At 45.5% G+C, this 11,435-nt stretch overlaps 1 protein-coding gene across 2 annotated transcripts in view; it reads left to right on the forward strand.

Moving 5' to 3' along the window:
• The window catches only part of GNG3 (G protein subunit gamma 3), a 32,218-nt gene extending 26,541 nt beyond the window's left edge, over positions 1 to 5,677 (forward strand). For both annotated transcript variants that reach the window (XM_044270469.1, XM_044270468.1), the window contains exons 2-3: positions 1,728 to 1,832; positions 5,510 to 5,677. In XM_044270469.1, coding sequence (XP_044126404.1) covers positions 1,734 to 1,832; positions 5,510 to 5,638 — 228 coding nt within the window. In that variant the 5' untranslated portion in view covers positions 1,728 to 1,733 and the 3' untranslated portion in view covers positions 5,639 to 5,677. The remainder of the gene's footprint in view (positions 1 to 1,727; positions 1,833 to 5,509) is intronic.
• The last annotated feature ends 5,758 nt before the right edge of the window (positions 5,678 to 11,435 follow it).

Below are 11,435 nucleotides of genomic sequence, written 5' to 3' on the forward strand. Positions count from 1 at the left end.
CGTGAAGTCTCGCAACTTACTAACTAACCGGCTCATCGGAGCCAATACATTCTAATACTGTACAGAGCTCCTTCACTGTACAGTATTTGAACAAAGTTTTATGCAAATAGACATTGGATGTTTCATCAGAAGTCGATTCGCTCACCCCTAGTAATAATGTCCCTCAAGGTGGCCCATGTCTTCCATATTGGCCCATAATGTTCCCCAGAGTGGTCCTCAGTTGTAATGTTTTTAGCAGAAAAAAAAAAAAAAGCACTCACTTCATCCACTTGCACATGCAGTCGCTCCTCTCTGGATTGTGAACGACCTGAGGTAAGCATGATGACGTCACTGCACGCTCTCAACATGATTCCGTCATCAAGCTGAGCGCAGGTCCTTCACAATCCAGAGAGGAGCGACTGCCTCTGCATGTGGATGAAGTGAGTGATTTCATTTTTTTTAATCCCTAAAAAAGGGCCGTATTGAACTAACATGCATCCTGTCTAAGTAGCCATTAAAAACTGTCCCATTGATTTCAATACGGGCCATCTGGCCGTGAAAATGGCCAAAAACAGGTCCTATTTTTTGATGGCCGCTAAAAATAAAACAGCCATGTAAGTAGACCCATAGACTTCAATGTGCTAAAAATGGCCATGTGGTGGCAGTTACTTAAACACATTTTTAACGTTCATGTAGCTTTAGGCAGGTTTCACCCGGCCGTGCAGTTTCTGTTCATGCCTCCGCATCGCAAAAAAGAATAGAACATATTATATTTTTTTTGCGGTGCGGATGGATCACGGATCCATTCAAGTTAAATGGGTCTCGATCCGTCCCGTCCACCACACGGACGTTGCCGTCCATTGTGGACCGCAAATTGCGGTCCTCAATGCACGAAACGGCCGTGTGCATAAGGCCTCAGTGTTTGGTCAGAAATTTTCATCAGTCGTGAGCCAAAACCAGGTGCAGCGCTAAGCACAGAACAGGATCTAATCTTTCCATTACATTTACGCAACCATTTCTGTTTTGTGGTCTGCAAATCACAGATGTGGTCAGTGTGCATCCCTCACTTTATGCGGTCCCCATTGTAAAAAAATGCTTATTCTTGTCCACAAAACGGCACGGATAACATCCATATGCTGCCCACTTTTTTTTTTTTTTTGCAGCCCCGTAGAAATTAATTGGTCTGCACGTGATCCATTAACAAAAAAAAAAAATGCATCGGATGTGGACTGAGAATACTGTTTTGCAAATGTAGCCTTATGTCTGTGGAGGCTCCACTCCTGGAAACCATTGTATCAAGGGTCCCGTTATGCAAGACGGAAAACAAAGTCCTGCCGACATCTTGTATAACGGGACCCAGACAGATGCGTTATGCTTTCCCATGGACTTCTATTAGGATGGAAAGCAAACGGAATTCCTTTTAAAGGCTTCTGTTTTGTATTCTGTCTGAGCATTCAGTTATGAACCCACCCTAAGCATCTGTAGTATTCATATAGTGAAATTTCACTGGCTATTAATTGTAATCTACTGTTCCATAGGCTCAACACAATCCACCTAAAAATAAGACAAAGGTCACGGCTTTTGTTTTGTTTTTAATGCCATTATGACTTTTTTTTTTAAGCAAAAAAAAAAAAAATAACTGCCAGACAACTCCTTTACATAAAATGGATTTAATCTGTACTTAGTGTGTTCAGAAGTCTCAAATGTATTCTGTTCTTGTAAATCATGGAATATTGTTCTCTTTGTAGGCAACCATGAAAGGAGATACCCCTGTGAATAGCACACTCAGTGTTGGACAGGCCAGGAAGATGGTTGAGCAGCTCAAGATTGAAGCCTCTATGTGTCGCATAAAAGTATGTAACAGACAGAAGGCTGAGTGGTAGAATCAGCCCCCAATACTAAAAAATAAAATGAAAAAAAAAATGCAGTAGAAGGGTTCTCCGCTTTTGACAATCCTTACTTGAGTGGTCCCTTAATATTAATTTGATCACATAGTGTCTCCCTGCTGGCCCCTAGCAATCAGTTGCATTTGGGGAAAATGGTTATTGCATGTTCCATTGACTGCAGCACCTTCGCAGAGGATGTTAAGCATTAGACAGTGCCCATTCAAATCAGTGTGTTGTGTAAGTAAAGCAGGACACAACACACAGTCCAGACATTTATTATGTGGACCTGTGGTGATGTCAGATCACATGGTCCATCACCACAGTGATGGACCATGTGATCTGACATCACCACAGGTCCTTTAGCCGGCAGCTCATGATTAAGGCCCCATGCACACGGCCGTGTTTCACAGCCGTGTGCGGGCCGTGGAACCGCGGCCTGGATCCCTCCTGAGAGCAGGAGCGCACGGCGTCACTGGTTGCTATGACGCCGTGCGCTCCCTGCTGCCGCCGCAATACAGAGATACACTGGTATGATCTAAACGAGTGTATTACTGTACTGTGCCGGCAGCAGGGAGCGCACGGCGTCATAGCAACCAGTGACGCCGTGCGCTCCTGCTCTCAGGAGGGATCCAGGCCGCGGTTCCACGGCCATGTGCATGGGGCCTAAAGTGGTAAGAAAAGACCGGCAGCTACGCGATCAAGAGAAGGTGAGTTAATTATATTTTAACCCTCAATTGACCACCTACTAAGCATTCTGTATTAAAGAATGCTATTATTTTCCCTTATAACCATGTTATAAGGGAAAATAATACAGTGAATAGACTGTCACCTAGCAACCATGCGTGAAAAATCGCACCATGCTTGCGATTTTCACTCAGCCCCATTCACTTCTATGGGGCCTGCGTTGCGTGAAAACGCACATTATAGAGCATGCTGCGATTTTCACGCAACGCGTAAGTGATGCATGAAAATCACCGCTCATGTGCACAGCCCCATAGAAGTGAAAGGGTCCAGATTCAGTGCGGGTGCAATGCGTTCCCCTTCACGCATTGCACCCGCGCGGTAAAACTCACCTGTGTGAAAGGGGCCTAAGGCTGAGTCCATACGGGTGAGATTTCTGCGCGGGTGCAATGCTTTCCCCTCACGCATTGCACTCGCGCAGAAATCTCGCCCGTATGGACTCAGCCTTAGGCCCCTTTCACATAGGCGAGTTTTCCCGCGTGGGTGCAATGCGTGAGGGGGAACGCATTGCCCCCGCACTGAATCCAGACCCATTCACTTCAATGGGGCTGTGCAGATGAGCGGTGATTTTCATGCATCACTTGCATGAAAATCGCAGCATGTTCTATATTCGGCCCCATAGAAATAAATGGGGCTGCGTGAAAATCGCAAGCATGTGCGGATGCGGTGCGATTTTCACACATGGTTGCTAGATGATAGGGATGAGCAACCCCGGACCCCATTAAATTCACTGTATTATTTTCCCTTATAACATGGTTATAAGGGAAAATAATAGCATTCTTAATACAGAATGCTTACTAAATAAAAAAAATTCACTCACCTTATCCACTTGATCGTGCAGCCGGCATAGCCTTCTTTCAGGACCAGCAAAAGGACCTTTGATGATGTAACCGCGCTCACCGTGTGGTGACGTCAGCGCAGGTCCTGCTGAATGAAGAACTTCTATTACGTCAAAGGTTCTTTTGCAGGTCCTGAAAGAGGAAGAAAGAAGACGATGCCGGCTCCGCGAACAAGTGGATAAGGCTACTTTCACACCTGCGTTAGGTGCGGATCCGTCTGGTATCTGCACAGACAGATCCGCACCTATAATGCAAGCGCTTGTATCCGTTTAGAATGGATCCGTTTGCATTACCATGAAACAAAAAAATTATTATTGTTCATGATAATGCAAACAGATCCGTTTTGACTTAGGCTGGTTTCACACGGGCGTTGCGGAAAAATGTGCGGGTGCGTTGCGGAAACACCCGCGATTTTTCCGCGTGAGTGCAAAACATTGTAATGCGTTTTGCACTCGCGTGAGAAAAATCGCGCATGTTTGGTACCCAAACCCGAACTTCTTCACAGAAGTTCGGGCTTGATGTTCTGAAGATTGTATTATTTTCCCTTATAACATGGTTATAAGGGAAAATAATAGCATTCTGAATACAGAATGCTTAGTATAATAGCGCTGGAAGGGTTAAAAAAAATAAAAAAGTTAACTCACCTTATCCCCATGATCGTGTAGATCCCGGTCTGTTCTTTAGCTGTGGGCTGAATGACCTTTGGTGACGTCAGATCACATGCTCCAATCACATGGTCCATCACCATGGTGATGGAGCATGTGATCTGACATCACCACAGGTCCTTTAGCCACAGCTAAAGAACAGACCGACCGGGAACTAGGCGATCATGGGGATAAGGCGAGTTAACTTTTTTTATTTTTTTTAACCCTCCCAGCACTATTATACTAAGCATTCTGTAGTCAGAATGCTATTATTTTCCCTTATAACCATGTTATAAGGGAAAATAATACAGTGAATAGACTGTCACCTAGAACCCATGCGTGGAAATCGCACCGCATCCGCACTTGCTTGCGGATGCTTGCGATTTTCACGCAACCCCATTCATTTCTATGGGGCCTGCGTTACGTGAAAAACGCTGAATATAGAACATGCTGCGATTTTCACGCAACGCATAAGTGATGCGTGAAAATCACCGCTCATGTGAACAGCCCCATAGAAATGAATGGGTCAGGATTCAGTGCGGGTGCAATGCGTTCAACTCACGCATCGCACCCGCGCGGAAATCTCGCCCGTGTGAAAGGGGCCTTACACTGAAAGTCAATGGGAGGTGGATCAGTTTTCAATTGCACCATATTGTCTCAGTGAAAACGGATCCGTCCCCATTGACTTACATTGTAAGTCAGGACGGATCCGTTTGGCTCCGCATCTTCAAGCGGACATCAAAACGCTGCAAGCTGCGTTTTGGTGTCCGCCTCCAGAGCGGAATGGAGGCTGAACGGAGCCTTATCCATTCAGAATGCATTGGGGCTAAACTGATCCGTTTTGGGCCGCTTGTGAGAGCCTTGAACGGATCTCACAAGCGGACCCAGAAACGCCCGTGTGAAAGTAGCCCAAGGAGAGTTAATTTATTTTAATTTTTTTACTTTTAACCCCTCAAGTGACATTTTAGTAAGCATTCTGTATGAAGAATGCTAATATTTTCCCTTATAACCATGTTATAAGGGAAAATAATAAAATCAACAGAACACCTAACCCAAACTCAAACTTCAGTGAAGTTCCACATTCAAAACGCATTGCACCCGCGCGATAAAAACCAAACACCACAATCACAGTCAAAACTGACTGAAATTGCGTGCAAACTCGCGAGGGTTTCCCCGCAATGCACACGTGAAGCATCCGGCACAAATCCGGGACACCCGTGTGAAAGAGGCCTTAGGCAAGGAAAACAGAAAGTATTGGGATTGCAGTGAAGCATTATGGCTTCTGCTCCCTTTCCTCTATCCTTCCAATCAAGACAAGGAACAATTCTGCAGTTCTTATTTAACCTATGTAGTCATTAAATCTGATCTTTACCCAGACTTATAACAAAGCCCTAAAATGTAACTTGCTTTTCCTCTAAAGGTCTCAAAGGCAGCATCAGACCTGATGGCATTCTGTGATGCTCATGCGTGCGAGGATCCACTGATTACACCTGTGCCAACGTCTGAAAACCCATTCAGAGAGAAGAAATTCTTCTGTGCCCTTCTGTGATCCATCCTGCTTACGAAGTACTCTCTGGCAATCCCAGCCAGACCACTCTTATGTCTCATGTTTAATGTTAATGCCCTCCACCTTACGTCTCTCCATCATTTGAGTGGTTTTAAATGTTGACCCTCTTCTTCCACAGCATGAAGAATTATTGTATCCCAATCCAAAGGGGATTTGAGAAACTTTCTTTTGACTGACAGGAAACTGGGGGGAGCACACGCAGTATTTATTTGTAAATTCTACCAACAGTAATTAATAAATATTAGTAAAGAAATGAGTGTAAATTGTTTTCCTCAGACATCGAACGCTCAAAGGCATAGGCGAGTACGGCTCCGTCCTAGACTGAATATCAGCCACATTACAGCCATGGAACCAGATCTTCGTGTTGCTGCACAGTTCAAGAGAATTGAAGCAATGCTGCAATGTACGTCTACTGTACTTTCAAGGAATTCTGAAAAAAAACAAAAAAAAAACAGCAATGCCGTTAAGTATTGTTTACACACAGGCAGAGAGACAAACTGCGTTGCTATCATTTCGAAAAGATGCCCATCTTTTCTGCAAGTGCCATGGGTACAGCATGCATCTTGACTGCTGCGTAATTGTAAGCCGAAACCCGCCATGTATTAGGGCGCCTTTACACACTGCAGAATTTTCTGCAACTTCCATTCATTTGAATGGGGCAGCAAGCACATGGATTTATGCAAGCCCCGTTAAAGGGGTTGTCCGGGTTCAGAGCTGAACCCGGACATACCGTTATTTTCACCCCGGCAGCCCTCCTGAGCCTAGCATCGGAGCATCTCATGCTCCGATGCGCTCCCGTGCCCTGCGCTAGATCGCGCAGGGCACAGGCTCTTGTGTTTTCAATAACACACTGCCGGGCGGTAACTTCCGCCCAGCAGTGTGTTCGGTGACGTCACCGGCTCGTGGGGGCGGGCTTTAGCTCTGCCCTAGCCGTTTTACTGGCTAGGGCAGCGCTAAATCCCGCCCATCAGTGCCAGTGACGTCACCGGGGTTCCTGTCAGCCCCATGGAGAGCCCGGTACGTCACCGGAACTCAGAAAAATGCCTTTGCCCTGCGCGATTTAGCGCAGGGCAAAGGAGAGCATCGGAGCATGAACTGCTCCGATGCTCATGTCAGGGGGGCTGCTGGGGTGAAAATGGAGGGCTGTCCAGGTTCAGCTCTGAACCTGGACAACCCCTTTAAGGTGAATGGAACCGATTTTCAGGTGTGGAAAATTCTGCAGCGTGTGAAGGAGTCTTAACAGTACCAGAAAAGTGGATGAGATTTTTGAAGAAAAAAAACAAACCATAAATCTGACCTGCTGAGCAGATTTCAGAGGAAATCTTTCACTAGTTTCATGGTGCCCTGTCTGAGGGCAGCAGAATCTATTGACAGAGATCATGTCATTTTATTTGTGCTGTAGTTTTCTTAAAAATCCCTGCTGAGTTGTTCAACATTACATAAACAATATTCCAGGAGATTCGAGAGGGGCATGCTTAAAGGGAACCTGTCACCGGGATTTTGTGTATAGAGCTGAGGACATGGGTTGCTAGATGGCCGCTAGCAAATCCGCAATACCCAGTCCCCATAGCTCTGTGTGCTTTTATTGTGGAAAAAAAACGATTTGATCCATATGCAAATTAATCTGAGATGTGTCTCGTATGCGAGAAGTCAAAATGTGATATGGGTTTAGACCTAATGGAAGTGGAAAGAGTAGTCATAAATAAAGACCATTTTTCAAAGAACCGTTTGGTTAGTTTTTCTTTATCTGATAAAGTGAAAATCCAATCCATATGGATAACCAAACAGTTCTTTGAAAAATGGTCTTTATTTATGACTACTCTTTCCACTTCCATTAGGTCTAAACCCATATCACATTTTGAGCACAACACATAGCATTTGTATTGCAGTGCTCCAGACAAAAAAAAAAAAAAAAATACCTAGTAGCCATTGGCTCCTGAACTGAAAAATGTAGTCGCCAAATCAAATTTTTAGTCGCCAAATTGAAACCGAAACAAAATTGTGGTATTTATATGTAAAATTGGGAGGGGTGGGGGGGGGGGGGGGGGGGGGATTTAAACTTAATATTTTAGGGTACTTTCACACTAGCGTTTTTCTTTTCCGGCGCTGAGTTCCGTCCTAGGGGCTCTATACCAGAAACGAACTGATCAGGCATATCCCCATGCATTCTGAATGGAGAACAATCCGTTCAGGAGGTCTTCAGTTCAGTCATTTTGACTGATCAGGCAAAAGATAAAACCGCAGCATGCTCCGGTTTTATCTCCGGCGAAAAAAAACCCTGAAGATTTGCCTGAATGCCGGATCCAGCATTTTTCCCCATAGGAATGTATTAGTGCCAGATCTGGCATTCAAAATACCGGAATGCACCCGCACTAAATCCGACCCCATTCACTTCTATAGGGTTGTGCACAAGAACGGTGATTTTCACACATCACTTGTGCGTTGCATGAAAATCGCAGCATGCTCTATGTTGTGCGTTTTTCACGCAACGCAGGCCCCACAGAAGTTAATGGGGCTGTGTGAAAATCGCACGCGATTTTTTTATGCATGGTTGCTAGGATGAAAGTCTATTCACTGTATTTTTCCCTTGTAGCATTCTTTAATACAGAATGCATAGTAGAAGGTCAATATAATAAACATTGGTGGTGCAGTGGGCAGTGCCAATGAGGGTTATAAAATAAATATAATAATTAACTCACCTCCTCCAATTGATCGTCTCCTGTTCTTTCTTCAGGACCTGTGGTGACATCACTGTGCTCATCACATGATCCATCACCATGGTAATGGACCATGTGATGAGCTCAGTGACGTCACCACAGGTCCTGAAGAAAGAACAGGAGACCGGCGAGTAAATTTTTTTATTATTTTTTAACCCTCATTGGCACTTCCCACTGAGCCACCAATGTTTCTTATAGTGGGGTGTTGGGGGGGCGCACTGTGCCACCAATGTTTCTTATACAAATACAGGAGGCGGGTGCCGGAATCAAATAGCCGACACCCGACCTTTGTGACAGGGAGCTGTGATCAGCGGCAGTTAACCCCTCAGGTACCACACCTGAAGGGTTAACTCAACTGCAGCTGATCGCAGCTCCCTGATACAAAGGTCGGGTGCCGGCTATTTGATTCCGACACCCGCCTCCTGTATTTGTATTACAGGTCAGTTTTCTTAATTGGTGGCACAGTGGCCACAGCCCCCCCCCCCCCTTCTCTTCTTATTGGCGGAGGCAGCAGCACAGGGGGGAGGGAGAGACTCCTCCACTGCGCTGCTGAGAAGAATATCGGCGGCGGGGCAGAGAAATATCATCTCCTGTGCCCCGCCACTGTATTCAACGGCAGAGCTGCGGCGGCGGGTCTAGTCGCAAATGGCAACAAGACTAAAAAGTCTTGTCGCCATTTGTAAATTCTAAGTCGCATTGGCGACCATTTTAGTCACCATCTGGAGGCCTGTATTAGATTCTTCATACTTCGACTACTACCGGAGGTCTTCCCGAAGAGCCATTCTCTTTGGGGTTAGCGCACGGGTTTGGGGGGGGGGGGGGGGGGGAAGAGACACTGCTTTCGGATTATTGTTTACCAATGTCTGTACTTCTAAGTATATATTGCCTTGATACTGGTTATGTTATACTGTATTTGTTTGTTGAAACCTTGTTAAAACAATAAACAGATTTAAGAAAATACCTGCTGAGCATCTCCAGTGCGAGGGACCCAAACAGCCAGGGCTTCTCAATAGCATTTTAAAAAAAAATATATAAAACTACAGCAAACACACAAAGAAAGAACAAAAAAAACAACAAAAAAAAAAAAGTAGTAACCATGCTAGTTCGTTAGTTTCTGTTTAGATTGGGCAGCATAAGACTGGAAACTAGTGACCTATTCCCTTTAAATCCACTGCATGTCAGTTTATGCTGTGGACTTTAACCATGGATTTCATCCTTTGCAGTGCGAAGGCTGAAATGAAATCCTTATTAAGTCTGCAGCAAAATCCAGATGATTCAATGGCAAAATCGGTCCGGCTGCACCTTTAACGCTACTTTTGACAAACATTACAGCACATCCTGTGGCACTTCTCACAGGAGCTCACTTTGCCCCACCCGGCCCAATTTATCAAAAACATCCTTGTGGTCCATCACAACCAATCCTGTCTCTGTTACCACTTTTTAGAGGGAGCCTGTCAGCAACCAACTCAGCACAATGTAGGACTGGTGCCCACAATCATAACTAGACCTCTCTCTGTAAGGGCTCATTCAGACGAACGCAAGGGCTCCATGCCCATATTGTGGACTGCAAACGACTGGTCTGCAGTATACGGGCACTGGCCGTGTACCCTCCGCTCTGCAGACCCTATTGACTTCAATAGGTCCGAGATCCGCAAGATACGACGAAAGACAGGACATGTTCTATCTATTGTGGAGCAGAGGCACAGATCGGAAGCCCACGGAAACACTCCAAATAGTTTCTGTAAGCTTTCTGATCTTTGCTTCTGCACCGCAAAAGATAGGACATGACTTGAATGGGTTTGCAATCCGCAAAAAATAAGACAATAGGTCCGCACTGCAAAATGGGATTCACGCGGACAGTGCATTGCGGACCGCTATTTGTGTCCCACAACACAGGTACAGCACCCATACAGTCGTGTAAATGAGCCCTAAAACCTATTCCTAAAATCATGAGAGTGTTCTTTTTTATGTTTATTCATGGACGGGGCCACGCTTAGTTGGGAACTAACTTGGGAGCTGGCAGACTCCCTTTAAACTACTATGCTCTTGTTGAGAATAGCATTCCTCACCCCAAAAGTTGGTGCAGGCAGTTGCTGCTAATTGCCAGGCCACACCTGTACTTTCATTGGTTTCCAGTTCATGAGTAAGCGCGCACGACCACCCGATGTTCTTGTGTCATGGTTGCGATGTGGGCACACTGCGGTCGAATACCACACAACAGTACAAGCCGCAGTGGGCTCTAATTAAACTAATTAGGACCACACTCTTTAGTCTGTCTGTATTGGTAAAGGGGGTTTTCTGAGACTGATATTGATGACAGACGAAATTACTACATCCAGGTCCCTCGAATTAGCTGTTTGAAGGGGCTGCGGCATTCTAGTGCGCACTGCTGCCTCTTCCCAGGCCAGGGATATATGTTTATCAGTCACATGGCCTGGGAGCAATTCAATCCTATTCAATTGAATGGGGCTGAGCTGTAATGTCAAGCATGGCCGCTATCCAGTGGACAGTGCTGTACTTTGTAAGCTGCAAGGAAGCAGCAGTCTTTAAACAGCTGATCAGTAGGGTTCCTGGGTGTCATATCCTCATCTGAGGGTAGGCCATCAATATCAGAATCTCAGAAAATCCCTTTAATGGCCAATGCAGACCAACTAAACAGTACAGTCGCATTTCATTTAACTAGAGCCCGGTATGTCTTGCACAGTCCTTGACCAGTGTGGCCACATCACAACTGAAACATGACCACTTCATGTGGTCATACCATCAAGGTGCAGCATGATAATTAGCTGTATTCTAAAGCTAAACGTGTAAACAGCACCCACAGAAACAAAGCAGCTGCCATCTACCATGAGGGGGCTGATGGAGATAGCTGAGCAATGCGTCAGCCCAATAGACTCCACTCAAATGTCTTCCACATTCATATGGTGAGGAGCCTCAGGACCACTGTACTAGTGATTGATGGGGTCTCCAGAAGTCATACATTTATCACCTGTCCTGTGATTAGGTGGAGAGAGAAAGAGAGAGAGGAGAGTTACAGGGATCCGATGGAGCGGGTGTCCAGG

The sequence above is a fragment of the Bufo gargarizans genome, chromosome 10 (genome assembly GCF_014858855.1).
Source record: "Bufo gargarizans isolate SCDJY-AF-19 chromosome 10, ASM1485885v1, whole genome shotgun sequence".
Classification (NCBI taxonomy): domain Eukaryota; kingdom Metazoa; phylum Chordata; class Amphibia; order Anura; family Bufonidae; genus Bufo; species Bufo gargarizans.